The sequence below is a fragment of the Rana temporaria genome, chromosome 5, assembly GCF_905171775.1.
Source record: "Rana temporaria chromosome 5, aRanTem1.1, whole genome shotgun sequence".
In the NCBI taxonomy this organism is placed as follows: Eukaryota; Metazoa; Chordata; class Amphibia; order Anura; family Ranidae; genus Rana; species Rana temporaria.
In genome coordinates, this window is record NC_053493.1 from 201,694,054 (window position 1) to 201,715,902 (window position 21,849).

Below are 21,849 nucleotides of genomic sequence, written 5' to 3' on the forward strand. Positions count from 1 at the left end.
TCATCTCTGCGGTTTTTATTCTTTACGCACAGCAGACCCGAAAGTGCAAAATCACGTACGTAATTTTGCGCAGAGGAGCTGCCACCCTCCAGTAAATGTATGAGGGGCAGTCAGTGAGAAGTTAAGGTAAATCTAAAACAAATTGAACAAAAAAATTGTATAACGTATGGCCAGCCGCGTACACACAACCGTTTTTCATGACGAGAAAAATGCCATTTTTAAAATTAGTCATTAAAAACAATTGTGTGTAGGCTTCAGAGCATTTTTCTCGACGAGAAAAATGGGCATTAAAATTTAGAACATGCGCTATTTTTTCTCGTCATTTTTCACGTCGTGAAAAACGGTCGTGTGTACGCTTTACCGATGTGGAAAAAAACGTGCATGCTCAGAAGCAAGTTATGAGAAAGGAAATTTGCATAATAAGCCCAAAGGGTGGCGCCATTCGAATGGAACTTCCCCTTTATAGTGACGTGTTGTACGTCCCCGTGCTTTGTTAGAGCAATTCGTTTCACGATAAAGTGTATGCAAGGCAGGCTTGACAAAAATCACTTTGAGACAAACATCGTTTTTTTCCATGACAAGAAAAATGGTCGTGTGTATGCGGCTTAAGAGTTATATTTACTAAAGGGGCATACAAACAGCATTGCTTAACTCAACTCTCCTTACCATTACAAATGAGAACTTACCATCGGTGTGGCTTCTGTGAAATCCATCAGAAGGTCACCTGGCTCTAATGTGAATGAGCTGTTTGCTTTACTAGGACTCTGTAAAATAAATTTGTCCATGAGAAATGCAACTGTAGTCATCTTTATGTTATACTATACTATAATTTTGTATGATTTTACTGATTCACAAATAAGCATGTATGCTGAGCAAAGTACAATATTAGTTTCTATATTGCATGACATCATAAAATTGCTGGTAAGCATTAACGTGAACTTGTGGCCTCTGGTACAGGTCTTGCATCGGCATCAGAATCTTAAAGTGAAACTAAAGGCAAAAGTTTAACATTTCTTTTTAGTTTTTATTAGTGTGGAGAGGGATTAGAACACCCGTTGGACTTTTATTACCCTTTGTGCCCCCGTTAGGGATATTCACCCTTTCTTTTTACTAGGTTTACTGTTATCATTGAAAGTGAAAGCAAAAGTATATTTCAAAATGTGGGTTGTCCCAAGAACATTAATAGAGGGGTGACCCTCATGGCAACCAGAAATTCTTTCAGTTTGAAGGTATTTGCACTCCCTTTGCACTCCCTTATTGTTTTGGTTATGGGACAGGAAGTAAAGGGAAATCTCACCAATGGGACACAGATGACAAAAAAAAAAACCCTTACAAGGGTTATAACCAGGGCTCAAGTCCTGCAGGAACTTGTGGGAACGGAGTCCCTGCTCTTTTTTCACAGCAGGAACACAGTTCCCTTTGCAGGACGAGAGCAGCCGAGCTGCCCGAGCCAATCCTTCACTAAGCGACGATGCCCAGCTCGAGTCACTGTCAGGCGAACCTTAGTAATCCTTTATGTTACTGGCCACTTCCTGTATATGGATTCTTTCTAAATCCCGCGATAACTCACGGCAGACCTCCGCAATGTCTCCTGGGAACAATGACAAAAGCTCCCAGGAGACATTGCGGCATTGAGGAAGTGACGGAATACTCGCACACTACCCGATGAATCCATATACAGGAAGCGGCCAGTAACATAAAGGATTACTAAGGTACAGTGGATCGAAAATAAAAACATCCGGTTTAGTAATTATGCATATGAGCGTATCAATTATTTATTTTTGGTGGAGGAGTGGATCTTGGGTGGGAGTTCCCACACTTTTTTCCCCAGGACTTGACCCCTGGTTATAACCCTCCTTTATTCAATCTAAATTAAAATGTTCTGCCCTTAGTCTTATGCTATTGCAAGCGACTCCCGGTAACATACATCCAGTTTATGCCCAAAGAATCCCAAAACCTTGAAAATACACAATGCAAAAAAGCATCAAGAGTTACTATTGCTTATAAGTGGCTGCCCCTTTCTTCTTCCCTCTTAAACCTAATGGGCCAGATTCAGGTAGATCCGCGCAATATTTGCGTGGGCAAAGGGCAACGATTTTCGCTCTGCGCCCACGCAAATATTTTGATATGCCCGCGATTCACGGAGCAGTAGCTCCGTAAATTGCGCGGGCACTATGCTAAATAGCCCGGCATAAGGGCGCCTAATGTAAATGATCCCGCCGGGGGCGGGAATCATTTAAATTAGGCGCGCTCCCGCGCCGAGCGAACAGCGCATGCTCCGTCGGGAAACTTTCCCGATGTGCATTGCGGCAAATGACGTCGCAAGGACGTCATTTGCTTCTAAGTGAACGTGAATGACGTCCAGCGCCATTCACAAATCACTTACGTAAACGACGTGAAATTTAAATTTCACGAGCGGGAAGGGCGGCTATACTTTAGCATTGGCTGCCCCTGCTATAGCAGGAGCAACCTTGCGCTAAAGTCGCCGTACGGAAACTCCGTACCTTGTGTGCGCAGGGCCCGCGCAACTTTTGTGAATCGGTGGTAGTATGCAATTTGCATACTATACGCCGATCACAATGGCCGCGCCCCCTAGCGGACAACGCAAGAATGCAGCCTGAGATATGAAGGCATAAGGAGGCTTATGCCTGTCATATCCTAGGCTGCAGTCCGCGTAGCGATGTTCCTGAATCAGGGGCATTCGCTACGCGGGAGCAAAACAGCTATTGCGCCGCGCAACCTATGGTTGCACGGGCGCAATAGCTTCTTGAATCTGGCCCATTGACTATAGTGTATTGTTGTCAATCTCAGGAGCACATACAGAGGAAGAGGGTTTCCTTTCCTGGCAGAACTTTGTTGGTGCATTAACACTCATGCAACTGCACAAAGAAGCCCAATATGTGATACTCTGAAGAATGAATAGCTCCCTAATAAAATAAAAAGATGCACATTGGGTCTGAGATCAAAAGTAACATTTCTGTCTTTGCAGATGACACCAAGCTATGCAGTGGAATAACGTCCTTACAGGACGTCTCCAATTTACAAGCCGACCTCAATGCTCTGTCTAATTGGGCGACTATGTGGCAGATGAGGTTTTAGGCTCCATTCAAACTAATCCTTTTTTTTTATGCATTTTGCATTTTGCAGAAATGCAGGGAATTTTTTTAACATGGTTTCCTATGAAACATGTTCACATCGATGCTTATTTTGTGACTCTGCGTTTTTGGAAAGGGTCGGGGACTTTTTTTCCTGCAAAAAGCAGCGTTTTGCATGTAATAGAATTCAATGGACCCGCATACATGCGGTTTACGTTTTTTTTTTAAACCTGTTTTAGCTGGTTACTAAAGGAAATGTAAAAAATAAATTGCCAGCTAAAAAAAAAAAGCAAAACGCAAATCGTGGTAAAATCGCGGTAAAAACGTGTGTCGAAAAACGCAGCAAGCACCGCAAAAAGCACTGCAAAAAAACTCAAAAGCAACATGCATATGTGTGAATCGAGCCTAATGTTGATAAATGTAAAGTTATGCTTTTTGGGACTAAGAATATGCATGCATCATACATACTAGGGAGACTACAACTAGGGGGGGGGGGGGTCTGTAGTGGAGAAGGATCTGGGGGTTTTGGTAGATCATAAGCTCAATGCAATGCCAAGCTGCGGTTTCCAAAGCAAGCAAAGTCGTTTCTTGTATTAAGAGAGGTATGGACTACAGAGAGAGAGCTATAGTTTTGCCCCTGTACAAATCATTAGTAAGACCTCATCTGGAATATGCAGTTCAGTTTTCAGTTTTGGGCACCAGTTCTCAAAAAGGAACTGGAGAAAGTGCAGAGAAGAGCAACCAAACTGATAAGAGGCATGGAGGAGCTCAGCTATGAGGAAAGATTAGAGGAACTGAATTTATTCTTGAGAAGAGGAGAATAAGGGGGGATATGATCCACTTGTACAAATATATAAGGGGTCCATATAGTGAACTTGGTGTTGAGTTATTCACTTTACAGTCAACACAGAGGACAAGAGGGCACTCTTTATGTCTAGAGGAAAAGAGATTTCATCTCCAAATATGGAAACGTTTCTTCACAGTAAGAGCTGTGAAAGCTGACCAGCTTAGTAGATTGCTTTAAGAAAGGCCCGGATACTTTCCTAAATGTACAGAATATAACGGAGTACTAAGATTTGTAGGTAAAGTTGATCCAGGGTAAATCCGATTGTCTCTTGGGGGATCAGGAAGGATTTTTTTCCCCTGCTGTAGCAAATTGGATCATGCTCTGCTGTTTTTTTTTTGCCTTCCTCTGGATCAAGTGTGGGTATGGAGTTGGGTGTATGGGATTGTATTGTGTTTTTTATTTTGTTTGTTTATTTTTTTGTGGTTGAACTTGATGGACTTGTGTCTTTTTTCAACCTGACTAACTATGTAACATTCAAAAAGGAACTTGGATATTTTGGAAAACAGGACATATTATAGGTAAAGAGCTGAAAAATATGTACTTTGAGACACTGGTGACTATTTTATTTAACCACTTCAGCCTCGGAAGGATTTGCCCCCTTAATGGCCAGGCCATTTTTTGCGATACGCACTAGGTCGCTTTAACTAACAATTGCGCGGTCATGCAAAGCTGTACCCAAGCAAAATGTATGTCCTTTTTTTGCTACAAATATAGCTTTCTTATGGTGGTATTTGATCAACTGTGTGGTTTTTATTTTTTGCGCTATAAACAAAGAGCGACAATTTTGTAATTTTTTTGTTTTTAGAGTTTATTTTACTTTTTGCTATAATACATATCCCAAAAAAATATATATAAAAAAAACACATTTATTTATTAGTTTAGGCCGATATATTTTCTTCTAAATATATTTGTTAAAAAAAATATCGCAATAGGCATATATTGATTGGTTTACGCAAAAGTTATCACTACAAACTATTAGATAGACTTAGGGACTTTTTTTTATATTGTTTTTACTAGTAATGGCGGCGATCTCTAATTTTTAGCAGGACTGTGACATTGTGGCGGACAAATCTGACTCCAAATTATACTTTTTGGGGATTAGTGACATTATTACATTGATCAGTGCTATAAAAATGCACTGATCAATGTAAAAATGACACTGGCAGGGAAGGGGTTAACACCAGGGGGCGATAAAGGGGTTAACTAAGTTCCCTGGGTGTGTTCTAACTGTAGGGGGTGTGCTACCTGGGACATGACAGAGATCGCTGTTCCAGATCACTGGGAACAGTAAATCTCTGTCGTCATCTGGCAGAACTGGGAATCGCCTTGTTTACATTCCCCGTTTTGCCTCTCCTCACTCTGATCGCGAGTCACCGGTAGACATTGAGTCCGCCCGACCAGCGTGCACGCTCCTGCAGTGGCAGAAGAGAGCGTGCCGCCGGTGAAGCGCCCGCCCGCAACTGCATCTGAGATTGTGATAGAATGGAGAAGGATTCACCAGACATGATGTGACAGTAAAATCTCCAATGGTTACACAGACAGAGATAATACTTTTTTGGTAGAGTAGGGGAGGTTAGAACCCCTGTCAGCTTTTCTGTGCGGTCTTTGCAGCCCCAATGCAGATTTGTTTCTTTACTTCCTGTCTAGTAAAACCATTATCACCAGCATGTCAGTGTAAGCCCACTATACCACAGAGGCTCTAATACTGCCACATTATTTTCTAAAAACATAATGTTTTGGCTGTGCATACACTTCAAAAGCTTTATAACTCTAAAATATAGATGCATATTTCGATTTATACCTTCTCAACTGAGGAAGCCTGAGAATTTCCACTGGAAGCCAGGAGAAGGGCAGCTCTCTGCTCTGCAGCAGATTCGGCAGCTACTGCAGCCAATGCTGGGGGAAGATCATCTTCATCACTATGATTACTGATGAAAAAATGGAAAAGTTGTTACCACAAGTTCCTAAAAATCTCTCTCATTTTGACCTTCTCATTTAATAATATTTGAGTATACAATATATGCAGTGAAGATGCTACAGCCACCCAGAGCAATTCTACAACAAAGAGCAAAGACTGCTGATAAATCTTAGCAGAAGTGATTTGTTGTTTTTAATCCTTTGACTGCTAGGACTATGCAGTTTACTAGGTAGACTTTTGTATGTCTATTGGCAATACACTTTAAAATATTTACATTTGTACACACAGTAGTCTGTCTTACTGGTTTAAAGTTACCCACTTCTAGCTTTTACTTTAAAACATATATATATATATATATATATATATATATATATATATATATATATATATATATATATATATATATATATATACACACATATACACACATATATATATATATATATATATATATATATATATATATATACATATAAATTCAGCAACAGCTGGAGGACCGTAGTTTGGAGATCCCTGAGAAAAATACGTATTAAGAGTTCAGTCTTTGCTTTGTTCTCTAAAATTATACTGCCCAAGGTCTGGGTTCTGGAACATGGAGACTTTGTAGAGCTTTGGATGGGATAAAGCCTTTTTCCTGGGTCCACATTTTACCTGGAAGTCAAACCTTATTGTTATTCATCTGTGCACAAGTAATTTTGTTTAGGTGCTAACTGGGGTATTCCTCCTAATCAAAGAGACATTTGTGATGCAAGGGAGCAGCTGGGTGAGGGTGAAGACAAGAGAAGATTGTCTATTCTGGCCTGCATTGAACAGAGTGAACTGTTGCATAGAGATGGGCTGAACAGCCCTCTGTTTGGTTCACACCAGAACTCTCGAACAGAGAAAAAGTTCTGACCTGAATGGCGAACCCTAATAAAGTCTATGGGACTCAAACTTTGAAATTCGAAAGTTCCCATTTTGAAGAGTTATATCAGTGTTTCTCAACTCCAGTCCTCAAGGCGCCCCAACAGGTCATGTTTTCAGGCTTTCCATTATTTTGCACAGGTGATTCGAGCAGTTTCACTGCCTTAGTAATTACCACAGCTGTTTCAATTGAGGGAAATCCTGAAAACATGACCTGTTGGTGCGCCTTGAGGACTGGAGTTGAGAAACACTGAGTTATATACAAACAATTGGCCATAAAAACAGTATGGGCGTCCGGGTAATGCCCTGGGGGGCATGTATTATTGCAATTTTTTTTAAGGATCGTTTTTACAGGAGCAGTGATTTTAATGCAGCTTAAAGTGCAACAAAAAAAATTAAAAATTTAATATAGTGCCCCTTCATCTGCCTGTAAAGTGGCGTCTCTGTAGCATGTATAGAACATGCTGCAGGAAAAATGTAATTTCTAAAGAAAAAAAATGCATGAAAATACATTTAAAATTGCCGGCAATACCATACCAATGCTGGGAAAATATAAAAAAAAAAAGGCATGGGGTCCCCCTCAAAACCCACACATGCCCTCAACATGGGTGGGTGCGTTGGGGCAGGGGGGCCCACCCCAAATCACTTTGTACTCATGTTGATGGGGACAGGGGTCTCTTCCCCACAACCCTGGGCTGTGGTTGTGGGGGTCTGCAGGCAGGGGGCTTATCAGCATCTGGGGGACCCCAGATCTGCCCCCCCTATGTAAATGAGTAGGGGGTACATAGCACCCCTACCCATTCACCAACAATGTGTCAAAAAGTAATAAAAACGAAGAGACTGTTTTTGACTGTTTTTTGATTCATGTATTTAAAAAAAAGTGTCCCACAATGTAAACCCTCCACACTGCCGAACCCCAAAAAATTGAAATAATTGCTCCTTTATCAACTAAAGCAAACCACCGAATGCCTGGCTTGCCATTTGACAGTTCTTATATAGGTAAGGGCAAGGCCACCTGGCGACATCCTCTGGAGGTACCGCCCACTTGTGATGTCACCGAACCAGTTTATGCCGGTCCGTGACGTCACAAGGGGGCAGTGCCACCAGGTAACGTCTATGGGCCAGATCCACAGACGAAGTACGCCGGCGTATCTACTGATACGCCGGCGTACTTTCAAATTTCCTGTGTTGTATCTTTAGTTTGAATCCTCAAACCAAGATACAACGGCTTCTGGGTTCGATCCGACAGGCGTACGGCTTCGTACTCCTTCGGATCGTAGGTGCAATACTTTGGCGCCTGCTGGGTGGAGTTCGTGTCGTTTTCCGCGTCGGGTATGCAAATTAGCGAATTACGACGATCCACGAACGTACGCGCGGACGTCGCATTTTCTAACGTCATCTGTAGTCTGCTTTTTCCGGCGTATAGTTAAAGCTGGTATTTTGCGGCGTATAGATAGACTTGCCATGTTAAGTATGGCCGTCGTTCCCGCATCGAAATTTGAATTTTTTTTATTTTTTGCGTAAGTCGTCCGTGAATAGGGATAGACGTAACTCACGTCTACGTTAAAAAAATGACGTCCAAGCGACGTCATTTAGCGCAATGCACAGCGGGAAATTTCGGGACGACGCATGCGCAGTTCATTCGGCGCGGGGACGCGCTTCATTTAAATGAAACCCGCCCCCAACCCGCCCAATTTGAAATCCGCCGCCAGAAATACACTACGCCGCCGTAACTTACGGCGCGAACTCGCTGAGGATTTGAATATAAGCCAGGTAAGGTACGGCGGCGTAGTGTATCTCTGATACGCTGCGCCGATCCAAATGTATGTGGATCTGGCCCTTTATATATATATATATATATATATAGGAACTGTCAAACGGCAAGCCAGGCATTCAACTGTTTGCCTTAGTTGACAGCAGAGCAATTTTTCTGGCTGTGAATGCACTGTGCATTGTGTAGTGCATTGCAGGGCGTTTGGTGGGGGCGAACACTCACTGAACGCCCTGCAAATTTGGGTGTTCGCTGAACGGGCAAACAGGCGATATTCAGGCCAAACTTTTGCTTGGTCCTAACCGTTCACCCAACTCTACTATTTCAGTCTTTGCAGAAAAAGACAGAGGGTTTTAGTGGACCAACATAAGCCAGAATGATTAATTTCAATCTAAACTCTTACAATAGTTCTAAAATTAAATTAAAAAAAGGAAAACACTTCTTACTGCCACTTAAACTAAGATCAGGCCAATATCTACTAACAACTCAAAGCAGTCATTTAAGGATCTTGGAAAAGTATTGTGGATTTTCATGTTTACAGTATATGATGTTTAAATATCTAAGTCAATTAATAGGCCTCTAATTAGAGTGACATGAAATCTGCTATAAATAGTATTTGCATAATTGTTTTATTTTTATTTACACCTGTCATAATTATTCAAATAACCACATTTTTCCAGTATGACTACTTTAAAACAAGGCGTTCTTTCTCACAGTTCTTGTATATGATGCACATTGTTCTACTTCACAATGGCACATTGTCTAGTGTTTTAGGTAATACACCTTCTATAAAATAACTGAATGAATCATTGTCCTTTTACTGGCCAATTTATTTTCCTTCCTTGTTACATTTCATATTGTCGAAGTATTTAAAAAACAAAAAAAATGTGTGTGTGTGTATATATATATATATATTATGTAAAATTTCAGTTGATGTAATTCTATTTTGATAATTTTTATAACCCAACATGGGATTTAAATAATTGTATAATGACAAGTTGCAATGCCTATAGCTTTGTTTGTTTTTTAAATATTGTGGTATTCCCTTAAAGCGGGGGTTCACCCTATAAACCTAAAAAAAAAAAAATTTTTTTGTTCTACCATAAAATCAGGCATTGTAGCGCGAGCTACAGTATGCCTGTCCCGATTTTTTTTTCCCCGTACTCACAGTTTACTCCTACATCGAAGATACCGACTCCCCTCGGTGAATGGGCGTGCCTATGGAGACGGAGGATGATTGACGGCCGGCTCTGGCGCGTCACGCTTCTCCGGAAATAGCCGAAATAGGCTTGGCTCTTCACGGCGCCTGCGCATAGCCTGTGCGCAGGCGCCGTGAAGAGCCGAGACCTACTCCGGCTGTCTTCGGGGAGAGTGACGTGCCAGGGCCGGCCGTCAATCATCCTCCCTCTCCATAGGCACGCCCATTCCCTGCGGGAGCCGAAATCTTCTATGTACGATTACAAGGTGAGTCCGGGGTTAAAAAAATCGGGACAGGCATACTGTAGCTCGCGCTACAATGCCTGTCTCGATGGTAAAATCATGTGGGTGAGGGTGAACTACCGCTTAATAAAAGGTATAAGCCAGTGATGCAAAAGTATAAGTCCCTGTAAAATTATGTGTTAGATTGAGAGTAGTAATACAGCTTTTTTCTTGGTACATTTTATAGATGAAACAAATTTTAGGGACTCCTTATTATCTTCATGTAAAGCTCCCTTTTTGAGAGTACAGATGAAGATCTGATGATTTTTTTTCTACTGCATAATTCAGAGAGCCATTCCATGCATACTGCTGACAATGAAACGTTGACTATTTAGAAAAAACATTTTGATAAGGTTGACAGCTCTGTTGAACTCTCACTGCCTTATCCAATAAGCTATAGTGGTTCTGTTGTCTGATCAGAATTGAGCACATCTGTGCAGTACGTTAACATGTGTTATGTCACACATCAATGGGCATTCCATTAAATATTGTGCTGTCTTGCTAAAAATTGTATATGCCCCCTTGTACTTTTTGGTGTGCAATTGCAATGAATGGACTGATTCATTGCAATTGCACACCAAAAAGTACAAGGGGGCATATACAATTTTTAGCAAGACAGCACAATATTGCGCATAGCAATGTTTTTCCAAACAGTGCACTCTAATGCAACAGTGTGAATCTGGCCTTAATGACTAGGGAGTAATTCAGCTTTGTGGCCATATAAGCAATACGTTTGCTGACTAAAGTTAGGGCACCTAAAACGACGACTAACTTTGCGACGGGAAACTAGACTAGCGGCGACGTAGCGAACGCGAAAATCCGTCGGGGATCCGCCGTAACTCCTAATTTGCATACCCGACGCTGGTTTACGACGCGAACTCCCCCCAGCGGCGGCCGCGGTACTGCATCCTAAGATCCGACAGTGTAAAACAATTACACCTGTCGGATCTTATGGATATCTATGCGTAACTGATTCTATGAATCAGTCACATAAATAGAAACAGAGATACGATGGCGTATCAGGAGAAACGCCGTCGTATCTCATTTGTGAATCTGGCCCTAAGTACCTAGGGGGTTTGATTTACTAAAATCTACTGAAAAGTGCAAAATCTGGTACAGCTCTACATAGAAACCAATCAGCTTTCATTTTTTTTTTTTTTGTCAAAGCCTAGTTGAACAAACTGAAGTTAGAAGCTGATTGGCTACCATGCAAAGCTGCACCAGCTTTTGCACTCTTCAGTTCTAGTAAATCAGCCCCAGTACCTATAGGAGGTGCCAAAGATGAAACAGTTTCTGGTACAATAAAAAGTCATAGATCACATGCATAATAATTACTCTCAATGATTTCAGATGGCCAGTGTGAAATAGGACCAGAGCTACACACAGCAGATAGTTTCCTCCAAGCACCCAGACCCCCTTATATCAAATTCTCTTTGCTACACTATAGTGAACATCAGAAATGATCTGAAATGCCATTGATATGGTTCTTGGAACCGTAAGTAGAGCCTGTGCGTACAAGGTACATGTTACTTTAGAACAAGACAATTTGTGTTCTGTTGGCTATGGTAATATACTCATTTTATAATAATTTTAGCACCTAATTTTATACTAGAAAAATATACTAGGTAATTTGTGCACTTAGTTGAGTTGACCCAACTAAAGCTAAACTTTGGCAATCATACAAATGTAATAATAGTCAAATAACAATTTTGTTCTATATAAATAAGGGTATGGTGTAGCATGCATATATTCACAAAGTTTCACAACTCACAAACTATATTGCCTTGTCAACTTTTTTAATCTTGGTGGTCGGGTTTCTTTTTTGCTTGAGGATGATCCAGTAGACTGTATACTCTCAGTACGGGTAGATGCTGGACTCCTGTGTAAGAGAGTACTTTTTGATTACAATGATATATGAGAAACTTTTGTTGCATCTACTCAGCTTAGTAGGGAAGAAATGGTTATCAAAATACTATGACCACCATACAATGACATAAATATGACAAATGATGACTGGGCTATATGTTACTTCTGTGTTACTGTTCACTACACTTATCAATAAAGTTTATCTAAAGCCATTTTTTTTTTGTGTTGGATATAGTGTTAAAGTGTTATGCTGCGTACATGATCATTTTTCGGCATTTAAAAAACGACGTTTTTAAAAAATGTAATTTAAAATGACCGTGTGTGGGCTTCACATCATTATTCGGGTTCTGAAAAACGACAAAAAAAAATTCGAACATGCTGCATTTTTTATCGACGTTTTAAACGATGTCGTTTTTCGGGTTGTAAAAAATGATCGTGTGTGGGCTAAAACAACGTTAAAAACCCGCGCATGCTCAGAAGCAAGTTATGAGACGGGAGCGAACGATCTGGTAAAACTACCGTTCGTAATGGAGAAAGCACATTCATCACGCTGTAGCAGACAGAAAATCGCGAATCGTCTTTTACTAACATGAAATCAGCTAAAGCAGCCCCAAGGATGGCGTCATCCGCATGGAACTTCCCCTTTATAGTGCCGTCGTACGTGTTGTACGTCACCACGCTTTGCTAGAGCATTTTTTTTTAACGATCGTGTGTGGGCAATGTCGTTTTAATGATGAAGTTGGAAAAAACATTGTTTTTTCTAGAGGCTAAAAAACTTCGTTTTTTACAAGCCGAAAAATGATCGTGTGTACACGGCATTAGGGCCTCTGTCATACTCTTATTGCTGTCTATTTCCCTGTTAGGGAGATTCATTTTCTCTTTTACAGAAAATAGAAGGGGGCATTTTTTTTTTAATTCAACTTCAAAATAAGTTATTTTTTTCTCACTCTCTGAAGAGATGTCCTTAACCACTAGCCGACCAGCCACCGTCATTATACGGCGGCAGGTCGGCTCTCCTGGGCGAGAGCCCGTAGCTACACGTCCGCAGCTCTCGGTCCTGTCAGCGGGGGAAATGCTGATTTTCTGTTCATACAATGTATGAACAGAAGATCAGTGTTTCCCCAGTGTTTCCCCTAGTGAGGCCACCCCCCCCACAGTAAGAACACGCCCAGGGAACATACTTAACCCCTTCCCCGCCCCCTAGTGTTAACCCCTTCACTGCCAGTGGCATTTTTATAGTAATCCAATGCATTTTTATAGCACTGATCGCTATAAAAATGCCAATGGTCCCAAAAATTTGTCAAAAGTGTCCGAAGTGTCCGCCATAATGTCGCAGTAACGAAAAAAAAATCGCTGATCACCGCCATTACTAGTAAAAAAAATATATTAATAAAAATGCCATAAAAATACCCCCTATTTTGTAAACGCTATAACTTTTGCGCAAACCAATCAATAAACGCTTATTGCGATTTTTTTTTACGAAAAATATGTAGAAGAATACGTATCGGCCTAAACTAAGGAAAAAAAAATGTTTTATATATTTTTGGGGGATATTTATTACAGCAAAATGTAAAAAATATTATTTTTTTTCAAAATTGTCGCTCTATTTTTGTTTATGGCGCAAAAAATAAAAACCGCAGAGGTGATCAAATACCACCAAAGGAAAGCTCTATTTGTGGGAAAAAAAGGACGCCAATTTTGTTTGGGAGCCACGTCGCACGACCGCGCAATTGTCAGTTAAAGCGTCGCAGTCCCGAATCGCAAAAAGTGCTCTGGTCTTTGACCAGCAATATGGTCCGGGGGTTAAGTAGTTATGTGCAACAACATATTTGGTATAAAGAGCTTTTTAAAAAAAAAAAATTAAAATCTTCCTTTGTGATTAGCTTTAAAAGTGTCCCCAGCCACACTGACACACTCCCCCTACTACAGTATATGTTACAAGCAGAGGTGGGGTTTTGTATTATTTTTTAGAACAATTTATATTATTTGTTTTATGAAAACAAAAATATTTTAATGTTTATAGTTTTTTAGTTTAGATACACTTAAAATTCCTTTGATGCTAAAACATGTATCTAGTTATACCATGATGAATGATGTAATGTATGTGTGCCCTTATTAAGCACCAGTCAGATAGGAATGTTTGCACAGCATACAGGACATGTATATTGTACATTAAATATTGGCAACATAGAGACCAACCTAGCATTTCAAGGCAGAAATAACTGGTAGACTAGCTCAAGTGGATTCAGAGTTCATCCCTATTCAGCAATGGAAAAGCGTTGGATCAAGTGTAAGAGTTAGTGGAGGCAGGTGGATGTGGAGCCACAAAATAGAATCAGTGTAGCCAGTAAGGCTCCACCCTCACTAGGAGAGTCATACTGCAGGAGATAGCAGTGTATGTATAGACACACTAGTTGTGTATCTGTGTTCTGGCCTGTCTTACCATAAAGACAGGTAACCTGATGTGGCTGTCATCTAATGCCTAGTACACACTACCGGGTTTTCCGACGGGACAACTGCGAGTAGAGCCGTGTGTATGCTCCCTCGTAGTTTTTCCGATGGCAAAACTGCCAAAATCGACCGGCAAAAAAAGAGAACCAGCTCTCTTTTTTCCCGTTGGGATTCCCGACTGACTTTTTCCCGCCGGAAAACGCTAGCGTGTGTATGAGGCATGAGAGTTGATAAAGTCTGTGAGGCAGACTGAGGGACAGAGACTGTTCTTTGCTTCTCTATTCTGTGTGGAAAACCTTTAAACAAAAGTGGGCTGAAAGCCCTTAAACAAATGTTTAGTGACAGAGTCCTTGCACTTCTACTCTTGATGCTAAATATTTACAAATGTAATATTAAATTCAGTATTTTGCTGTAATGTCTGAACTAGAAAATGCCATAACTGGTGATTGCTTTGCAATAGCTGCTGCATTGTCTCACATTTATCCAAATAATCTACATTTAAACTGCTTTGATCAATGTCCACATTGTCAGATCACCTGAGGCCAGGTTACAGATGCACACTATTGGATTTAGGAGTGCTATCTAAGGTAGTGGACCCTTACGGCTGACTGCTGTGGCTGGAGCTCTGGGTGGTTCAGGAATTAAAGGTTCAGGTACACTGGAGCACCAACACGGATCCCACTGGGAGATAGAGCATAAGATTCCCCAGGATGCAGAGTCTAAGAGCAAGCAGGTGTTCACCAGAGTCTCTAGTGGTGAGGATGGACTGGTATGCAACTGGCAAAGATAAGCCAAAGGTCGGGGAAACTAGCGGACAAAGTTTAGACAAAAAACACACCAAAGGTCAGGGTAACAAGCAGGCAGGGTTAGTCAAAAAACAAGCCGGTGAAGATCGGTGAACAGAAACAGATGTAGAGCACATGGCAAGAACCCCACAGGAAGCCAAACACACAATATTGATCAGCAAGGTTTGCTTGCAGTGCACGGGTTAATATAGTGTTTCCTGATAGGGGCTAGGGGGAACCTTGCTTGGGGGAAGATTACTTAAGCATACAGGTGAACAGCGAAGGGGCTCTAAGCTGACACAAGAGAGAGGTAAGCAGACAGACAGACATGAACATGAATTGCATATTCATGACACACATGTCATGGAATAGCTTTTTATGTTACACACAATTGACGTGCTTTAATATAGGTAAACACACAAGAGCTGGGAAAATGTTCTTATTATATTTTTGTGTGTTATTAAGATCGATTGCAGACCCTGCTGAGGTAATGCTTTAATTTTTTTTTAACTAAAGCATACACTTGTAGAGATGTACACTGATAAAAATGATTCTGTTGACTTAACATATTTATTTTTTTATCATTTACAACAAATAAATAAATAAATACATTTAATTAATTTAATTTGATAATATTAAGTACCTTACTTAATTTTCATTAGTTCTTAAAACACACCTTTTACATTTACAAAAATAATGAATAAAATTGAGTAATCTAAACAAAACTTTTAAGATATATGCATTTCCATATTCTAATTCTAATTTTTGCCAAACCTGCAACCACACAAGTTTAGATGTTGTAATTTTAAAGAGTTTGATGTCTTTTGGAACTTTGAAAATGTGCACAAGGCAGTTCCCATATGTTTGAGGCCCATCAGGACAAAAAAACGGCACCAGGGACAATAATTTTTCCAAGTCATTAAAAAGCCATTGTATAGAATGAACATTAAACAAATTACTGTATCTTGCACATGCTTTAAATGTTAAAAACCTTCTATTTTTTTTTTTTTTGCCGATTAATATATTTATGATAAATGGACATACATCCATTGTATACACCTATTGAGACAACTCACTTGTGTGCATTCAAAGTTTGCGCGTTCGGCAGAATGCAACCAAGATGCAGCGTGAGGGACCGCCGGCTGTTAAGCTTAAAAACTGTTTTGTGCCACAAAATAAATGTTTCTGCCATTCGGTTTTGAAGTTATTGCATATTAAAGAGAAGTAATGGAATTTTTTTTTTCAGTTTCATACTAACCTAGGTGGATTCAGCGTCAGTCCGATGCTGCATCTGTCCCCCCGGCGATTCTTGACTGAGAACTGAGCGATTAAACACTGCTGATGGCTCAGTTCTCACAGCTCCCCGAGTAGTGAGAAGCGGGGGGTGCTGACTTCTTACCTCTTCTCCCATGCAGCAAGCGAGTTGAGAAGCGGGATGAGGGGCCGAAAATGACTTCTCATCAGGCGGGGCCTCTAGTAATTTGGGGCCCTCCGCAGCTTTGCGGGGCCCTAAGCGGCTTGCATAGTGAGCCTTTAGGGCGGATCGGCCCTGCCACCCACTTTGCACCCTATGCTATAAAATTTTAAAAACAATTATATCATTTGTTTGTGCTGATTTGTGCCACAAAAAATAATATTTCATCTGGTTTTATTTTTGAGATTTTGGAATTCAAATTCAGATTATGTAACATCAAGCCCGCCCACTTTGCTTCCAATGTTATTAAAATTTAAAAACAAAGATATTGTTCTTTTATCTGTAGCTGTATTTTATCTTCAACATTTGTAAGCATATATATATTTTTATGGGGCATGGTTCTCAATAAAAAACAGTATTACACTATATGTCTTTTCACTTGCCTTACATGAAACACTCCCTCATTTATGACCTATACCAAACCTACTGAGATACGGTGACAACAGGAGGAAGGAGATATTTTTGGAAGATTGAGGAGACTTTTAAGGCAATCCATTGAAAGGAATCCCAGTATGAGCAAGGAGTTCTTAATGCTGAACACACCATAGGCATCTGGTGAGTAGAACTCCTAAGGGAGACCCGGTATGAAGATTATTTTACAATTGGAAGTTTCAAGGATTTTATGAAATACATCGGTTTAAGAGACTTTATACAGTTTTTTCTGTGAATGGACTTTATGCATTTTTATTCCTTTTGGTTCACATGATTTTATATTTTAAACCTATTTCATTTTGTGGTCATACACATTGCATTCATCCTCACTCAGTGAGACTAATTTAGCAGAAGGTTAATTACAGGTTTAATTAGTCACCTTAGCGCTGTTAGTGCTTCTATTCAGAGACACATTGCTTTTCAAAGATATTGTTCGTTTGCACTGCATCTGTGCTGCAAAAACAAATGTATGTGCTATGATATTGGGCATTATAGTTGATGAAACCTCTCCCACTCTGCACCACGAGTTATTACATATTAAAAACAATTATACCTATAAGGACCTGAACTTGAACCTGGGACCTCAGCCATGTCTGGCAATGACTCTGCTTGCTGAGCTACTTGGAATTCTGGACTGCTCCCTGGACAATTCCTTGAATGATACTGCTGTGTATCTTATTTGCCTTGAACTCTTTAGTCCACCACCCCATGAACTTCATGATTTAAGTCATGTCTCTGCACTTCCTGGTTGACAGAATAATGTGCCTTCTCCAGACAACATCTCGCTTTTGTCTCTCCTGCTGCCATCTGTATCTTTGCTATTATTCGTTACCAACATTTAGCTTGCTCCTCGACTACGCTTCTGCTTAATCCCAACCTGCAACTATTCATTACCAAACTTTGGCTTGTTCCTTGACTATGCTTCTGCTTGATCCCTATATGCTATATCTGCTACCGGACCCCAGCTTGCTCCCCTCCTGGTTGGGCGATCCTGAGCACCATGACCTGGGGCTATCATGCAGCAAAATTAATCTCCACCATCAGGAGCTCTGGTGAAAAATGGTTAGTACTTAGATTACATCAAGTGAGCCTGTGACATCTGCTAGGCCGCAGGGATATGCAATTAGCGGACCTCCAGATGTTGCAAAACTACAAATCCCATCATGCCTCTGCCTCTAGGTGTCATGCTCGTGGCTGTCAGAGCCTTGCTATGCCTCATGGGATTTGTAGTTCTGCAACAGCTGGAGGTCTGCTAATTGCATATCCCCGTGCTAGGGTGACCTGCCTGTGTTCCTATCTTGCTGGTTCCTTTGTGAGCTTAAACTGCTATAGCAACTGGTCTTTGAGCCTGACCCCTTGATCGTGACAATACCACTTGTTTGTGCTGCATTTGTGCTGATTTGTACAGCTCTATTTGTTCGGTTTTTGAGATATTGGACATTCAACGTTCACACTTTAAAGTGCAAATTACTTTCCTAAAATGCTTAAAGAAAAAGTTAATACAATCTGTGTTCTATGTTCTTTCACAGATATACTGTATGTAACGTGTGTGTTTTAAAGAACATCTTTGTTTTAAAGATGCTTACATTTACATTTGATGCTGCTTTAATAATATCACATTTGTAACACTTTATAAATAATAAATGGTAATTTGTTTTAAAAGCCTGTTTCATGATACTATTCATTAAAAAAAAACAACATATTATTGTATTATTATTATTATATTAAAAACCTTCAAACATATATCAAATACATTTGGAAAATAAGTTTTACCAACTTAAAAAAATATAATAATATCACTTAAAACTATGGTTCCGGACAAGTTAATGCACTGCAAAAAATATTGTGCTGGGTCTACTCAAATAAATTGAGGTAACTATTTGCATCAGAAGTACTGTCAATGAAGCTTATTTATGTCAGACACATTAGAGTTTTTAATGTTGTTGTTTTAAGTAAAGTCAACTCAATCTTTCCAGTTTATAGACCATAGGTTTAAGTAAAGCCTACTCAATACTCTCTCAATATTCATTTTATAGACCATGGGCTAGATTCAGCATTGAATTACGCCAGCGTATCTATAGATACGCCACGTAAATTCAAAGCTGCGCCGGCGTATCTTCTTTCTGTATTCAGAAAGCAAGATATACCGACATTAGCCTAAGATCCGACTGGCGTAAGTCTCTTATGCCACGTACACACCATCACTTTTTGTGATGAAAAAAAACTACGTTTTAAATCATGAAATAAAACAAAGTTTTTGAAACTTCATTTTCAAAAACGACGTTGCCTACACACCATCGTTTTTTCAAAATGCTCTAGCAAAGCGCGGTTACGTTCAGCACTCTTTTCCATTGAAGCTAGCTTCATAACTTGCTTCTGAGCATGCGCGGGTTTAAAAACGTCGTTTTAAACTTCGTTTTGCCCACACACTATCATTTTAATTGACACAAAAAACAACATTTTGAAAAACGACACAAAAAATTGAAGCATGCTTCAATTTTTTTTGTCGTTTTTCACAAGACATAAAACTACGTTTTCCCCCACACACGGTCATTTTAATTGACGTTTTTCAAAACGTTGTTTTTTTCATCACATAAAGTGATGGTGTGTAGCGGCATTACACCATCGTATCTTAGGGTGCATATTTACGCTGGCCGCTAGGTGGCGCTTCCGTTGTTTTCGGCGTAGAACATGCAATTGACCTAGATACGCCGATTCACAAATTTACGTATGCCCGGCGCTATTTTTTTACGTCGTTTACGTTAGGCTTTTTCGGCGTAAGGTTGCTCCTGCTATTATGAGGCGCACGCAATGTTAAGTATGGAGGTCGTTCCCGCGTTGAATTTTGAATTTTTTACGTCGTTTGCTTAAGTCGTTCGCGAATAGGGCTGGACGTAATTTACGTTCATGTCGAAACCAATGACGTCCTTGCGGCATACTTTGGAGCAATGCACACTGGGAAATTCAACGGACGGCGCATGCGCCATTCGGGAAAAACGTCAATCACGTCCGGTCACCAATAATTAACATAAACCACGCCCCCTCATCCTCATTTGAATTACGCACGCTTACGCCGGCCCCATTTACGCTACGCCGCCGTAACTTAGGAGGCAAGTGCTTTGTGAATACAGCACTTGCCTCTCTAACTTACGGCGGCATAGCGTAAATACGATACGCTGCGCCGCCGTAACAATGCGCGCCCCTACCTGAATCTAGCCCCATATGTTTAAGTTATGAATACAAACGTGTGTATTCCTAACTAAAACCTATGGTTTATAAACTGAAAATATTGAGTAGGCTTTACTTAAACCTATGGTCTATAAACTGGAAAAATTGAGTTGGCTTTACTTAAAGCTATAGGGCCATATTCTTATACATCTAAGGCGGCGGAACGTATGTACTTTATGTTACTCCGCCGCAAGTTTAAGTGGCAAGTGCCTGATTCACAAACCACTTACCTGTAAACTTGCGGCGGCGTCGCGTAAAGTCCACCCGCGTAAGCCATCCTAATTCAAATGATCCTGGCAGGGGGAGTGGATCATTTAAATTAGGCGCGCTCCCGCGCCGATCATAATGCGCATGCTCCGTCGGGTAAATTACCCGACGTGCATTGCGCTAAATGACGTCTCACGGACGTCATTTGTTTTGACTGTAACGTAAATGGCGTCCAGCGCCATTCACTGATGACTTACGCAAACGACGTTAAATTTTGAAATTTCGACGCGGGATCGACGGCCATACTTAACATTGAGTACGCCACCTAGGGGGCATCTTTATCTTTACGCCGCGTATCGCTTACGGAAACGACGTTAAAACACTACGGCGGGCAAGCGTACGTTAGAGAATCGGCGTGACTAGTCATTTGCATATTCTATATGCCACCTAGCGGTCAGCGTAAATATTGCAGCCTAAGATACAACGGCGCAAGTCAGGAAACTGACTTACGTAGGCGTATCTGCTGATACGCATACGTAACTTGTTTAAGAATATGGCCCACTGTTCCCGACAAGTTAACGTATGTATTCCTAACTTAAAACACTATGGTCTATAAACTGAAAAAAATGTATTTGGCTTTACTTAAAACAACAAAGTTAAAAACATGAAAAAGTCTAATGAGTCAACCAAAAATATGTTTAGTTGCAAGTACTTAACCACTTAAGCCCCGGACCAATATGCAGCCTAAAGACCCAAGGGGTTTTTACAGTTCGGGACTGCGTCGCTTTAACAGACAATTGCGCGGTCGTGCGACGTGGCTCCCAAACAAAATTGGCGTCCTTTTTTCCCCACAAATAGAGCTTTCTTTTGGTGGTATTTGATCACATCTGCGGTTTTTAGTTTTTGCGCTATAAACAAAAATAGAGCAACAATTTTGAAAAAAAAGCAATATTTTTTACTTTTTGCTGTAATAAATATCCCCCAAAAACATATATAAAAACATTTTTTTTCCTCAGTTTAGGCCGATACGTATTCTTCTACCTATTTTTAGTAAAAAAAATCGCAATAAGCGTTTATCGATTGGTTTGCGCAAAATTTATAGTGTTTACAAAATAGGGGATAGTTTTATTGCATTTTTATTTTTTTTTATTTTTTTACTACTAATGGCGGCGATCAGCAATTTTTTTCGTGACTGCGACATTATGGCGGACACTTCGGACAATTTTGACACATTTTTGGGACCATTGTCATTTTCACAGCAAAAAATGCATTTAAATTGCATTCTTTATTGTGAAAATGACAGTTGCAGTTTGGGAGTTAACCACAGGCGGCGCTGTAGGAGTTAGGGATCACTGTGTATGTGTTTACAACTGTTTGGGGGTGTGGCTGTAGG

General features: G+C 40.4%; 1 protein-coding gene across 1 annotated transcript in view; it reads right to left on the reverse strand.

Moving 5' to 3' along the window:
* The window catches only part of LOC120940551 (band 4.1-like protein 4B), a 245,453-nt gene that overhangs the window by 104,835 nt on the left and 118,769 nt on the right, over positions 1 to 21,849 (reverse strand). The window contains exons 5-7 of the mRNA XM_040353484.1: positions 11,785 to 11,892; positions 5,744 to 5,870; positions 687 to 764 (exon numbers count right to left, since the gene is read on the reverse strand). Coding sequence (XP_040209418.1) covers positions 687 to 764; positions 5,744 to 5,870; positions 11,785 to 11,892 — 313 coding nt within the window. The remainder of the gene's footprint in view (positions 1 to 686; positions 765 to 5,743; positions 5,871 to 11,784; positions 11,893 to 21,849) is intronic.